Here is a 15,630-nt window from a genome sequence, read left to right on the forward strand (position 1 = left end):
AATGGTCAATTGACTTTTCAAGTAATTTTATGTATGCAGGAAAAAAAGCTTACAAACTAACATGATCCTATATCAAGGAGTAATTGTTCAAAAACTAAACATTAAACGGTACCATCCTTAGAGGAACAACTGCTATCAAGGTTTTCTAGTAACAGGAAAGGATTTTTTTTTTTTGCACGTTTCTGTGAAAGATTTTGTTCCAGTCCTTTTTTATTCATTTTTTAAACAACATTGCTCTTGTAAACCAATTCCAAAGTGTTTCAAACTAATTTGGACTGGTCTTTGATTAGGCTGCTTAAGAATCCTTTTTGTAAGTTTTATTCTTTTTGTGTTGTTCAGGGGGAAACTTCTACTACCACCAAAATGAAATTTAATTATTATCTAATGAGCTGACTCCTGGATATTCTCCTTCAGGATTACTGAAATATTATTTTTTTCATGCTTTTATGCTTACTCAAAATATAACTAGATTGATACCTTTCAAAAAGTTAATTTGTATCTTTATAGAATATTTCACCAACGCTAGATGGTTATATATTTTTTTTCATATCTTTTAGGTTTTTCATGTTTTCAGACTGATTCTATGTATTTAAAGGCTCCAACATGTTATGCAGCAACATAACCTGGATGTGGAATACGAATTAGCAAGTTTACCAAAAAAATTTATTATATTAGCTGGTCTAAAAAAGAAGGAGATGGCTTTCATTTGGTGCTAGTTAGATTTGAATAGCTGTTTCTCCCTAATAAATGACATAATCATTTTCAAATGTGCTTCATAATGGGCAATGATTGGTTTATATTAAATCATCAGTGTTTAAAAACAGAAGAAATGTGCAAAGCAAGCACCTTTTTCACATTACAATGAAAGACTGGTAGTCCAGGGTCAATTGCAAATTAGCCTGAGTTGTCTCCTTGATTTTTATCCTCAATTAATTTGTTTATTTGATTGCATTTGTTTCACATTTGATGTTAATGTTAGACACTATGAATGATCTCGGTCTTCAGTACATGCAACTATAGACTTTTCCTCAAATAACTAAATATGCTAAAATAAGTTACATCATGCAGGAAAGACACAGACTGGTCAAAACCTCTTCACTCAACCCCAGCATTAAAAATTTAAGTCCATTTGGTATTTATGCCAAAAGCCCATAGAATACTGCAATTATTATTATGTATCGGTGTACAAGCACAATACTGTCTAAATTGGAAATATTTGACATCTAAATACATTTTATTGCCATTCAGCTACTCAGCTGTGAAGCCGTATCACTAGCTAAGAACATGAGGCCATTAACAATCTTAAACCGTCCCTGGCCTACTAAAATAAACAAATAAATACCTTATAACATAGGTCTTTAACAGGGGGTCCGCGACCCCTGAGGGGGGCCGGAGGTACTGCATGGGGGTCGCGAAAGTTCTGGTTTATTAGACTTTTTTTTTTTTTTATATCCCCCCTCCGGCAAATTGTTTCAATTAATTGAAATGTCTCTAAATATAGATTAACATGAATTCAACACACAGTAGTAAACAGATAAATGGAGGCAGAAGATGTCTTTCAGTCATCAATGCACAGATTCAGCGACACACAGGAGCTTTTTCAAGCTATGCACCGTTTCATTCACAACACCTGTCCCATCAACCAGGAACCAGAATCAGAAATACTTTAATAATCCCAGGGAGAAATTACTTTTGTTACATTACTCCATCTGTAATAGAGTGACTATAAGACCAGTTTGATATAACACAATTTCATACTATGTGTATAATTAGGGGGCCCCACTTCATCACACCCTAACCTTGGCCTGGAAAACGGTGAAGACCCCTGCCTTATACCGTATGCTAAACATACTTTGCTGGTAGGATAAGACAAATATCAATCATTTTAGGACATTTATTAGCTGTAAAGGCCTGGCAGTGTGACTACTAGCACGGTAATTGTCAGCTGTAGCTTGCAGGACTAATTGCAAAAGGCTTACTAAACTACCCAAAAAAAGCACAAAAAAAATTTGTTTATGTAACTTAAGTTTATATAACAAGGTCAACTAACCCACAAAAATAAAATGATAGATGCATCCGCTAACACCTCCACTATAGTGCTGGCTAGATGTAGTACTCCCACTCTAAAATCCACAAAATCTGACACACATCCATAGAGAGATGCACTCCTACTGTTTGGCTATCTCTAGCAACTGTAGCACTACATTATGCCTATCTTTTTATCAATAAATGTGAAAATACATTTTTTGTTTGTATCCAAACAAAGTTATCTATTTGAAGTGAATGTGCGTCTGCCAAGGCATTTGCAACAACTCATAGGATCGATACAGGGCTGTTCTAAAAGATGCTTTTTCTTTGTTTAATTGACCATTAGACAGGAAATTAGATCGGGTTTCCACTGAACTGGATAAATGAATGCACAGAAGCCACAGTTCATAAAGAGGTATGAGGACGTTAAGTGATAACAGGGGGGTAAGTAGTTGTGGCAAGTTCATTCATTTTATGGTGTGATGTTTTGTTTTCTTTCTGGATACCAGGAAAGCAGCTGGATCTGTGTTTTTTATTGTTTTCCTTCTTTTTTTTTACTATTAATATTCCTTTTTGAAACAAAAGCACCTTCTTCTCACTGTTTACACACAATATAATCATCGCATTGTCATAAAAGACACACCATACCTGGAGGAATCCTAATAAACATCAGTAAATAATGACAAATCTTGTTTTTTTGTTGTTGTATTTTTACCTCCATCACTATTTTTTCACCTGCTGTATGAACTCAAAACTCTACTTCCAGATTAAAGTAATAATGACAACCGAAACATTAAATTATTGCATCTCCTCCAGCAGATGGAGCTCAAAAATAACCCTAGACAAAGTGAATAACTGAAGCACATCAGGCATATGTCTTTGTAGATTTGATCAGTCATAAATCCAGACCCATTTACCATCTGTTCCCTTGAGCTACAAGGGATCACAATAAGGACTCTTTATTAAACCCTGGGTGCCCAAAAGGTGAGTCAGAGGTGGCAATAATGGAAAAAATGCCACTTCAGTTGGCAGGAGCGTAATTGGATGAAATAAAACAGCTTCAAATGTCACAGCCGTCTTTCATGGTGAACTTTTGTCATCTCTGAATGACATTTTGGCAATCTTATTTATCCTCTGTTCATCTCCAACTCACCCACAAAAAAAAAAAAAAAAAAAATGTAGGCTCAAACTCTGCTACCAAACTTTTTTGTGTTTGTTTCCATTTGATTCAATGTAAATTTCTTTACCCTAGCAGTAGATTCAATTAAACAATATACCAGAAGTTAATTGATTAAACTATAAGATAATATGAGTCATGTTGAGTATTTAAAGGCAACCAAATTTGTTAGTTTTACTTATTTGACAGAATAAAATCCATTGAAACATTATGATTTCCTGTATTAAAGGAAAATCTGCCATTGAGGCTTTTACATCTCTAAGAAGGAATTATAACCTATTCCTCTTTGTTTTAACTAAGCCACCATAGAGTTTTTTTAATCATAAATGGCCTGTTTAGGGTCCCACCACAGCAATATGTTTAGACTTTGGCAGACTAAAGCAAAACAGGAAGTGGTCAGGATTTATTTTAAGTTATCAATCATATTCCAGGAAAATTCTATTCAAAATATGTTTCTTTCGGTCATAATTGTTTTACGCGATCTGACCCACATGCAGAGAACCACTCAGAGACCAAGGGAAAAAGTTTAACAGGTTTATTGAATGTTGATGAAACACAGAAGCAGGAGCTGGAACTCAGTGGACTGGTGAACCGGAACCGGAAAGTCTGAAGGAGAGGTTACAGTGATCAGTTCAGGGACTGCAGGAAAATTGATTGAGGCTTGAATATAGCTGGAGAGAATCTCACGTTTGAGGGGGCTCTTGTTAATCCTTGAATCCAGTTTGTAGGGAAATAATCCAGAGGAGAGGGAACTCGGAGAGCGGACAGGTAGACTTACGTTGGACCCAGAGGAGTAAGGAGCGGACTGTCATTTGGTTTTCCGAAGAGGACTTGAAGGGATCATGTGGTGGTTTACCCCTGCTCAGTGTGTACTCTGTAATCCTTCCAGGGGGGGGTAGAAGGTCCAGGTTATCCAGTTACACAGGAAAGGCTTCCTGCTGAAGAGCATTGACAAAAACAAGATTTGAGTCAGAGAAACAAAGCTTCGGTTAGACTCTGCTAATCTTAGCTTGGCTAGAGTACCCAAAACTGGCAAACACTCTGGCGTCGAGGTAATGACAGCCCACTGCTCAAATACTCCTCCGGTAATGCCTCCGCAGGTGTGCTGGGAGGCCCAACGAGGAACAGGGCACCACCTGGTGGTGGAGAGAGACATTCACAAAAACAACCCACAAAAACTGGATTCCTAACACTTTCTAAACATGAACAATTTGAAGCAGTTGAAATATACACACATATACTGATATCATTTAATCTGAATATTTTAAAATCTGTTTCTTTATTTTATTAACCCCATGTTTTAGCTTTGCCTTTATAACATACCCTGGCAAGGGGAGCACATTAAAATGAACATTTTCTATAACTAATTTCAGCATATTAACATGATGGTCTCAGGTTTTGGTGCTATTCTTTGTTAATTACACAAAATTAATAAAATGATTGTATGTTGAATAAAATTGTTGCAATTGCTTTGAATTAAAGTGATTATATTTAAATAAATACATAAGAGCATGCTCAAAACGGACAAAATAAATAAAGTGTTTTCGATACTGTAAAATGCATACAGCACCTCTCACTATCCCATGCAGGACAATTTTATCTGCCATAGTGTAGCTGCAGTATATGCAGGATTACATAAAATCAACACCATATTAACAGGACAAGGTTTTTTAAGTGTTGTAAAGTGAATGAATGCAACATTCATTTTAGCATGTCCCTGTCATTAAAATTCCCTAAGTGAGCATAATAATGCCCTTTTTAAGAAAAGGGCAGCAGTTAACAGTTTTAATATGCAACACAACAGTAGCAGTTTAGTGCAACTCAATTTTGAAGACCTTCCTCTTAATTGCAGCATATATTATTTAAAAGCAGAGGTAATTTCTGTATACTTTCTGAAAAAGTAGCTAATTAATTCCAATCCACCTTATTCAGTGAAAATAAATTCAAATGTAAGAGCTCACAGAAGTTTAGTACCCCTCTCTGAAAACATCCACCTATCTTTTGTCTGTAGCTGGCCAATCTTTCTGAGAATCAAAGGAGCTCTTGCCCCACTCTCTAAGAGCCAAAAGACGAAATTAGAGCTGAAACAATTAATCGATTATGAAATAATTGTCAGCTTATTCAGTAATCGATTCATCGTTAACTGGAGAAACAAAAAATATGCCTTTAGCTGACAGAACAACCCACTTAGAGCAGTAACTGTACCAAAATAGTTAAAAAATATATATATATACGTTTTTTGCATTTAAGATAAAAAACCTTTTCTCCTGTCAGTATGCTCTATCCAGAACTCCACAAGTCAAAAAGTATTACTTTCACCAGGTTTAATTCTGTATAAAATCTTCTTTGAGGCACCTTTCTTTATCCAATTACTAATCGATTAATCAAAAAAAATTATTGACAGATTATCAAAATAATCTTTAGTTGGAGCCCTAGACGAAAGCATGACACAAACTCAGTGGTTTAATACTGATAACATGGAGGACAGATGGCTAATTACACCCTGAGGGCAATTTATAGTCTCTAATTAACTGAAAAAAACATCTTCTCTGGTCTAGCAAATAATTTGAGCACCCAAACAGACATGGGCAATGTGGAGTCAACAAGTCATCTCCATGTCATGTATTTGTTCTACCCAGCCACTGAAGCAGGTGAGTCCAATCTTCACCGTGAATTAACCTGTGCAGATTGGACTCACCTGGTTAATTGGCTGGGTAGATTAAATACATGACATGGAGATGACTTGTTGACTCCACATTGCCCATGTCTGCACCCAAATAATGCCCACATAAAATATATATGCTGAACCTGCAAAGTTTAGATACAATAGAAACCAGCTGAGATCTGAAACTTTTTGGTCTCCAAACTCAGGAAAAAGTAAGGTTATATTTACTCTTCTGTTATGCGTTGCTGACAGAATCGAGGAAGTTGTGCCACCTACCTGCTTCCAAGATGCAAGCCAAAAATAAGATGAGCACTGCAGAGAAGTCAATGAAAAGTTTTTTTTTTTATCTCTATCCTTCATCTGTTGTTAAGTTAAATGGCCAGAGACCAAAATCTGAGAGAATCAAGGAGTTAAAGACATAAAAAAGTATGCAGAAAACTTGTTCATCTTCTCTTGATGGAAGATCCAGAACCTCAAGTCATGGTATTTTACTGCCATATCATAAAAACAAAATCCAAATATTCTGCACTTTCAGGCTTGTAGCTTGCAGTAGTTATGTATATTTTGTTATATATAGAATCTAAAAATATCTAAAGAAATGGATGAAACTGTTTAATGCTAGAGGCACACAGGAACACAACCAAAACCTGCAGAATTAGGCATCATGCATAAAATAATGACTACTCAAGACTAAATTGGTTTACATTTACAGTCTATGCAAATATTTTACTGCACAAGAGTAACGCAGCTGTTAACACTACGGTCTTAGTTTTTTGGCTGTAAAAGTTCCTGCAAATGTTTGTAAAACACTTGTGGAAACACTTGTGCTTTAAGGAAAAGTTATATACCTAGAAACCACTTTTGGTTTCCACTTTACTCACATGGAAAAGCAATTCTGATCGAACTAAATAACAGCCTATAGAAAAAAATTCCTTACCTGATTATTTTCATGATCATAAACAACACACAGTTTCCTAAACGGTCTGGCTGTCGACAATCTATGCTGCCGCGGCTCTGTCCTAGCCGTGGCAGCAAATGCTAGGTTTTCTTCCATCATCTTTGATTCTGGTTGTTTCATAATCCTATGGGCAAAAACACACAGCAAGAAATGTAGATGGCTGATAGCAGATATAGATGTTTCTGTTAGCAAAATGCAAGAATAATAACAGACTTTATTTTTGTCAGTTTTTGCTGTTTTTAAAAGGTTTTGTTTTATAACTCAGGCTAAGCTCACTATGCCTCTTATGATTTGGGAGAGACCAGATGCTGTTAAATTATTGTCAATCAAAAGAAAACGACTAAATAGGAAGCACACCTGTGAATTTATTTTCAGGCAACACCTCAAACATTATGATTTTTATGTGAATACATGGGAAAAAAATAAATATCAGCCAAGATACCAAGAAAAGAACTGTACACCAAATATTATGAATAATTTATAGGTTCCTTAAAGTCAAGTGAAAGATCCTGACTCAAGTTGGTGAACAAGTGTTGCTGATAAATCTTGTAGAATAAACTGACAGATTTCCACACAGCTGTTACTGATGTCCATTGGCCTTCTTGTTTTATTGTGAAGGCGGATGGACGGAGTAATATTTCCATGTACTGTATTATTGTCCATACATTCAAGGGTTGTGTGTTTTGACACCAAATGGTGTCGTGAGATGATTTCTGGGGCACTCCAAATAATTTTGGAAGAATAAGGAAACAAGGAAAATGAATGTCGCTTCTGATCAACAATTAGCAGGAAGGTGAGCGGTTGGTCTCAAACAGCCATTTAATTACTGAAAACCAGATACCACCTTGACCACGTCATCAGAGCTGCAGGAAGCCCTACGTACTCTATCTCTTCTCTGATCGTACATTAAAGACTGTTACTTCTTTGCATGCGTTCTGGTTGTCAGTAGCAATGGAGTATGCAGCACTGTCAAAAAACTGAAACAGATTTATTGTTTACATTTTTAATCCACATATCGTTCGAAAAAACCTATATTTGCTCTGAAATACATGAGAAACAAATAGAGATTGTGTCTTCTCAGAGTTGAGAGGGATTTTCGTTTGCCCTTTTCGAACATAGAGGGAAGAGGCTGTTTTGTTCAAACAAGCAGGCCCAGCTGTTTCGTTAAATTGTCACAGAAAAACGTCTCTGCTTTTGACAAGGAGGCTTTATTTCATTTCTAAGCTCCCATAAATATAGATGTTTAGTAATAAGTGGCCTGTTTTCTAGTGTGTTTTCTTAGAATTTAGCACACAGAGTTATAATTTTTGTCAGGGTTTGGTTGTGGTTTAAGGACCCAAATGGAGAGGCAGAGGTGGGTTTTTGTAGATTTAATGAAAAATAACTGAGGCAGGAATCCAAAAATCAAACATGAAAAAAGGTAAAACAAACCAGAACCATGGAGACTTCAGGGAAAAACAATCACGACGAGGTAAGATGGAGTTAGATGAACTTAAGACGAGCACCAGCACTGAGGAAATGCACAAGGAGAGTATTTATGGTGACCTGAACAAAAAGAGGACTAACGAGCAGATTGGGAGCAGGTGTGAGAAGAGCAGTCTAAGGAGCTAGGGGAAAAGGAGACCAACACAAGAGGGCAACAGAGGGCAACCAATAAAGTCTAAGAACTGAAATATAACCAGAAAACACAACAAAATAAGAATTAAACCAATAAAACTAGAAAACATGGAGCACAGTTAAACTGAATACTCAAAAGAAAACATAACAGAACCAAGACTGTTTTATTTTATTGAAAAAGAAAATAAAGTTTGCTTTATTTGTTGACAATTTAACTGCATCTGTTCAGGAAATTAGCTTCTTGAAGCTGCTTTATATTTTTCAAATAAATCCCAGTGTGATTCATAAGATGATAAAGAGACTTATTGCTGAAGTGAGTTCAGAAGTGCCTGTCTGATGACCTGTGGAAGGGGGTCATGGAAGCAGTGCATGTGAAATTGGTGGTTGTGACTCAAAAATGTTGAGAATCACTGATGTAGGTTAAGCTGACTGGGAACATTGTTTTCAAATGTATTCAAGAAGCAAAAGAGCCCTGTTTTACATTACCTAATATAAATTCCCTTTCTTTCTTACTGCTCACCCTTTATCACAATCCCTGCTGTTTTCCTTCTCACTGCTGCTTGGAGCTCAGTTTCAACTCTGAAGTATTTTGACTTTAGAAGCCTGGAAAATGTAATTGATCTAAATTTAAAAAAGGATCTTAATGGGTACAGAATATAAACAGGATGTTCAGCCAGATTCAGAATCATTTGGACCATCTGCCCATTACCGATACAAGGTTTTCACTACAGCAACATGCTAAGAGCTGAAAGGGTTTTATCACTCTGTATGAATGCTGAAGGATTCTTGCACATTTGTTTTTATAACCTTTCACTGTAGATATCTTTGCTGGGAATCCTCAAACATAAAGTGGAGACATTTACTGAGACTTCCACAGAAGGCTTAAAACCTTTGGTGAGCCTTTAACCCTGAAGACGTTCTCTCTCAGATCTTTAAACGCAAAGTTTGGGTCGATTCCCATGGATCTCTATTAATCTCCAGTCTCTGTAAATTTCTCCTTTAAGTGTGTCCTCCATCCATGCCAATGGCTTTAATGTCCAACTCGCACACAAACATGGCAGACCTGTCTTTCCCCTGGGGTAAAATTACCTCTCTGAATAATTCAGTCAGGCTGCTTTGTTCATCGATCCCTCTTTTTCACTTCTCCCTCACGCAGCCACATCTTTCACTTAACACACACGCTGAGAAGGAGCCCCATTCATTAGAATTCAGCACCACTTTAAATCTGCATTCTTCCTTCTACCAATTGCAACTGGATTCGGAAGTTTCAGATCACTCTGGGAAGGCAAGGAACCTTCTGGAGAGGTCACTATCCATGCAACACCATGCATGTAAACAGTTCCATGTAAGGACAATTTAGAGTAACCATTTACTGTCACCTCACCTTTGGCAGGAAGCTGTGGTAATAATTGCTTCTACTTGTAAGCATTTTATCAAGTCCAAGGATCCCAAAGTGCTTCATATGTTTAGTCACTAAACCATTCACACACAGGCTGAAGGTGGCATGTTGCTTTGGGATTATACACCTGAAAGAGTTGTGTTACCTAAGATAAACATCTAAAAGTTGCGGGACACTGTTCCCCGAATATCCCTGCCTGTTAGTTCACTTCTACATTATAAAAAACACTGCAACAAAAAACTAACAAACACATGTGGATGTTTGGACTTTCTGCAGATTAACCAGTCAGAGACTCATAAAACCATGTGTTAGTGCACTTCTCTATATAAGGTTAATCATTTGGAATGTTCAATAGTAGGTGTGAGAAGCCACAGACCTGCCCTCAGGACTGGAGCAGAACAACAGACATCCAAAGATCCCCCAGAGCACAGGAACCCTGGAGAGACCACCACGGTGAACAGCCCCCAAGCCCCCTCTGAGGCCTTCATAGACCAGCAGCATTTACATTGACACAAAATTGCACACATCTGGACTCTGTTTGCTAATTAAGTGACTTTTAATGGTTTTGTGGGTTTTGAGGCTTAATCAAAATAAATTCCTCTTCCTCACTTTTCATGATTAAGAAAGGGAGTGCACAGGGTATTTTAAGAGTTTTAAACACTCTTAAACTACCTCTGTTATGGCCTCTTAGTGCAAATTGGCCTAAGGTGAATAATCAGACAATTTGCGATTGGGAGACCTTTACAAATATAGACTATGGAAAATAATCAACCCTCCCTACACCTAAAGGGTGGTTTATATACTCATCTGCATGCAGTAAACGCAGATATGCCCCTGCCACTTACGCAGACACTCTGGCGCACCTCTCCAAAATTGTAGACACTGCAGACAGGAGGCCTCTGATTGGTCAAATCTAGATCCGCCCTACACTATGCGTATTTCCTGTTTTGGTACCTACCTTACATTTGTATGACCGCCATTGTGTAAAACGACTCGTGAAGATGGAACAGCTAGAAGAGCGAGATGCGCTAAAACGCTGGGCGTCTTATGTCTCTCCGTTGTTGCACAAACTTGCCCCTTATGTTTTTCCACTTCCTCACCACCTCGGCCGTATCTAGACCCACAGCTAGTTCATGATTGTCCCTCTTGCGTTGCGGTGTGGAATAACATAGTGCAGACAACGCTTCAAAATTGGGCATAAATCAAAAATATCTGCACGCACTGCTGCGGGAGTTTAACCAGCCCTTAAGAAGACAGAGGAAGCTGGTTAGGCTCCTAAGGACCATTGCCTGGGGGGATGATGTTGAAAACAGGTGTAATGTAAGCCAGGGACATAAGTGTACCAATTATCTGCGTCATAAAAGCAACATTCCCTGCTCTCAGGACAGCCAAACTGGTGGACGCTAGAGACACCAGGTGAATGTATTGATATTGTTAAGCCTCTGGTGTTTTAGTTCCCGATGGTAGCTGAGATTGTTAACTTCTTGCGACTTCATATTATTTGTACTTTTGCATTTAACAGTTGTTCAGAGTAGCTTGTGTTCTTGTAGTTTCGGGATGGTGTCTAGGAGGGGTGCAATCTGAGAATTTCCTTAGAATTCAGGAGAGACTTGAAATGGCGAATTATAGGAGGCAATCAATCAGCTTTCCAGATCCAAATCTATGTGATCTGTTTTTGGATATCTATGTCAGGCAGATCTAGAACAAAAATTATTCTCACAAGGGTTCTTTGTTCCACATAAACCTTTATCAGATGCATTTCTTGGCAACAGATGTGCTTGTATAAAAAAAAATCTATGCAAACATATGGTCATTATGACTATTAGTTTGATTGAATAAAATCAATTAAAGTTACAACTGTATGTATTACTTTTCTGAAGAATTTCTCTACAAACGGGTATTTATAATCTTTATTCAGCCCATCTAGTCTCAACAGACTCAAATATTTTCACCTCTAAAGGGTAAAGAAACTAGGAAAAATAAAGAAACAAAGAGAAAGAGCTATTCTGCATAAAATTTGGCATACAGTATGAATATTGCATTATTACAGTGTTACAAACAAATGTACAACAAATACGTCATAAATAGGCTCTTATTGGGTGACAATGGGGAGCCAGCTTTGCTTGATTTTCTTTTCATTTCCCATCAAGGAGAAGCTGTTTTCTTTATGAGGAGTACTCAAACTCTTCTGCGCTGCGCCGGCCAAAATCCATCCACCCAACATAGTCCCTGTCTGCTATCCGATGCTTGGTGCCCAAACTGCCGCCTTTTTTCTGGGCCATCGAGTTTCTACGCACAGAACCTGGAGGGATGGCAGTATAGGAGAGACCATGGGTGGAAGAGAAACAAAGAAGTTAAATAAGTTTTCCTAGTGTAGAGGGACACTCTGACAGATCTAAGATTGCAAGATATTTGAGGTTTTTACTTTACAAAGCTAAGTAATTCAAAATTTTTTCGATTGGGTTGTTCATCTATTACTTTTTTCATTTGCAAATATTCAGAATTAATCCTCTACTTGACACAGTATCCCTGCAAAGATATCACAGCTGTTTGGTATAATCATTTTTTTTATCCCTTCCAACAAACTTTTGACGTTTTAAGAGGTTTGGATTTCACATTTTCTCTTCCTTGAATTTGAGTTTGGAATTGCTCCACTCTGTTAACACACGCACGCACAAGCCACAGTCACACGTGGGCTTTGGCTAAAAGAAAAGGGAGATACAGCAGCTATGGCTGAATTACAACTTGACAGCCCCTCATTAGCCTGTGCATCCGCATGACTGCATATGAATGTGCACAAATTCATGCCTCCGTTTCTCCTTATAGATCCTTCAACCTCCTTGTACCCTTTGACACCCCAACATCTTGTGCAACTTTTCTATCTCTGATCTCTAAAAAATCCTAGTTTTCAACTTATTCGATTCCAAGTGAAGGGGAAGCAGAAGTGCTATCTGTTTGGTAATCAATTCCTTGCTTGCTGAGATCCACTCTTCACTCCACCCACATCCTCCCACGCATCACACACACACACACTCAGACAAGATATGAATGCAGAGCCTCGGCCTCCTGCTGAGCTGAGGAGACCGGCTGCAGAAGGCTTGACAATGACACCTCCCACACCGAGGCATGCAAGTGAACAGCAAGATTGTGAACAACAGACACCCACAAAGACCCTACGAACAGAGGCTGGCACGGCCCCTCAGGCATTACATATTAATTTTAGGCTGCCCTTTTGGACCGTTATGTCTAATTTAACTGTTTTTATTTAACTTTTTATACTATTTTTGGTTTCTTAACGATTCTGCAGCCCTCTCTATCTCACACACATATTTATATGTGTGTGTGTGTTCTTTTTCCCTATTTTGTTTACATTTCTAAATTTCTAATTAGAAACGTATTTTAGTATATAACAAACTTTTGCCTCTTTTTAATTTTTTTATTTGCGTTTTATCTATCACTGTTTGTTATTTTACAGGGTGACAGCTAAAAAGCTGATTGATTTTAATTGGCAATATATTATGGTTCACATAAAACAATGATATATAAATAAATTATTAGAAATCACTACATTAATAAAACTAAACTGTATTAAAAGACCCCTCAATTATAATAAAAAAATTATGGTGTTTTTTAACCTAGCTGATATTTTGATAATTTAACAGTAAATTTGGCACTTGTTACTTTCCCACTGAGTCAGTTAAAAAGCAAACATTACCTGATGAACGACTTCAAGAAGCCTTGATCATAGAGATTTAATTAATGCCACTTAGACAAATTAAAAGAATCCTTAATGAAGATATGAAAAAGGGGCTTTTTTGCACCATTTCCCATGGTTCATTCTGGTGAAATTCTTTCGAACAAGTCAGAAAATTCGAGATCCTTAACTGTGCATTCCTCAGTCAGAGAGATGAAAGTTCAACATAAAGAACACTGAGTTCTAAAGAGAAGAAAAAAACTAAGCCTGATTTGGACTTAAACTGTGTGAGAGGAACAACCGGAAGCCTGTACACCCTGGAAAACCCTTTTTCAAACCACAAAAGCTTTTCAGAGCCACTAATTCATTTTACAAAGCAGCCTTTACACTAATTCCAGTAATTAGCGATAACCCAAGGGAGGATGATGCAGGAAAAAAGCACTTGTCTATGAAAATCAACATAAGTTGCAAGTGCTTCAAGATGTTCTTCATATTTGCACACGCACATAGTTGTCAACCCCAACATCCTTCATTAAGGTTGCAAAGCCCATCCCTTGCACACACCTTTCCTCGTTGAGATAAGCCTTGCAAGCAGCTCACTAAGGTTTGCACGAGAGTCTGCATCCTCCTCAGCCTGAGAAAGAGATTTCAGCTGGGGGCTCGAGCGGCTGAGTCGGAGGTGAGTCTCTGCTAAGGTTGGGCTGTCAGCATCGAGGAGACCTGCTTAGCACAGAGAGATAAACAGACACATGAAATCAGAATCACATTTTGTGAAAAAAATCTGGGTGTATTTTTTGGAACACACTTTTGTACCTGCAGAGGGAACTGAGAAGTAGCGCTGCTCCTCTTCTTGGGGTTGAGGGGAGAACGGGAGCCCCAAGCAGCTTGAACACAGGACTGCCAGGAGGGCACACACACATAATCCTGCAGACATCTAAAAAAATAAATAAATAAAAAAAGAGATAAGACTTTTTGTCAGTAGATGACTGACAACAGGAGTAATCTCCCTCAACGAGACAGGTTTGACCATCTGCTAGGCAACTGCTCTGTCATGAAAAGTGATCGGTACTGTTCTAGTGAGAGTCTGGATATTAACAACTCTCACAAAATCAAAAAAAGATAGACCAGAGCAGCCTGAGGACAGTTTATCAAACTGACCTATTTCAAGATTTAAGAAATCTCGGTCGTCTATAATCAGGCAAAATCTCCAAAAAAGCATTTTTTTTTCTATAAATCAAGATAGTACATAATTTATGTTAACATTGGTGGAACAAGGGGCAAGGATATCACATAAAAAAAAAAAAAAACTTTAAAGAAAATTGTGAATTTTATCATTTGACTGAGAAGAAAATGTCAGTTTGAAACAAAATGGACACTATATCACCAATAAAAAATGTCCAATAAAATCACAGTTCTAGCCATATATTCACACGAATGAGAATAGAAAACAACACAAACCCCGTGGATAAGTTGCGAATCACATAGATGCATTAGATAAAAACATTTAATAACATCTCAAAGTAATTCAGCACAAAAATAAAAATAAAAAACATGCTTCCTTACCTTGATAAAACAGGTTTGTCGTATTAAAGAAGTGTGCAAGAATGAAACGAACACTTCTCTGATGAGTGGGAAGGATGCCCCTTTTATACTCATCGCTCAGCCCCTCTCTGTCTTGCTGTGCGTGTGTGAGAATGTGTGTGTGTGTGTCTTCCATGTTTGCAAAGCTGATGTGAGCGAATCTCCGGCAATGCAACAGCCTACTTCATGTTTACTGTCTGTTTCCATGTCATTAGATAGCAGGTCTGGAGTTGCATGTTTGGTGGAAACAAACTTACATGGCAGTAAAGATTCAGGATGCTGATCAAAAGAGAAGCCTCAAAGCTGCTGAAATAGAAGAAGCTGAGGGATTTTTTTAGTTTGGAGTTTTGGATATAAACTGTTTCTGTGGATGAGTTATACAGCTGATGATGGTCTTGTTGGTTTGGGCATGGTGTGTGTGTGTAGGTATCAATGCATGGATGTTAAAAAAGTGGAAAGAAGCATAAAAATAATCCAGAACTGCTACTTTTGTTAAGGATGTTGAAATGAG

At 37.7% G+C, this 15,630-nt stretch overlaps 1 protein-coding gene across 1 annotated transcript; it reads right to left on the reverse strand.

Annotated features, from left to right (window-relative positions):
- Positions 1–11,569: 11,569 nt before the first annotated feature.
- On the reverse strand, positions 11,570–15,228 carry LOC119793289 (cholecystokinin-like). The gene is made up of 4 exons (XM_038300388.1): positions 15,102–15,228; positions 14,352–14,472; positions 14,103–14,258; positions 11,570–12,146 (listed from the first exon to the last, which is right to left on the reverse strand). The coding sequence occupies exons 1-4, from the start codon at positions 15,192–15,194 to the stop codon at positions 12,010–12,012; spliced, it is 507 nt and encodes a 168-aa protein (XP_038156316.1). The 5' UTR covers positions 15,195–15,228; the 3' UTR covers positions 11,570–12,009.
- Positions 15,229–15,630: the final 402 nt, after the last annotated feature.

The sequence above is a fragment of the Cyprinodon tularosa genome, unplaced genomic scaffold (assembly GCF_016077235.1).
Source record: "Cyprinodon tularosa strain WSP-4 unplaced genomic scaffold, ASM1607723v1 ctg449, whole genome shotgun sequence".
Classification (NCBI taxonomy): Eukaryota; Metazoa; Chordata; class Actinopteri; order Cyprinodontiformes; family Cyprinodontidae; genus Cyprinodon; species Cyprinodon tularosa.

Bases quoted from the DNA above. Each gene is read 5' to 3' on its own strand.
- LOC119793289 (XM_038300388.1), bottom strand. From the start codon at position 15,194: ATGAGTATAAAAGGGGCATCCTTCCCACTCATCAGAGAAGTGTTCGTT. The intron at 14,259-14,351 runs GTACAAAAGTGT...TGTGCTAAGCAG, and splicing joins CTTCTCAGTTCCCTCTGCAG to GTCTCCTCGATGCTGACAGC. The intron at 12,147-14,102 runs GTGTGTGCAAGG...CCATCCCTCCAG, and splicing joins GCTTATCTCAACGAGGAAAG to GTTCTGTGCGTAGAAACTCG.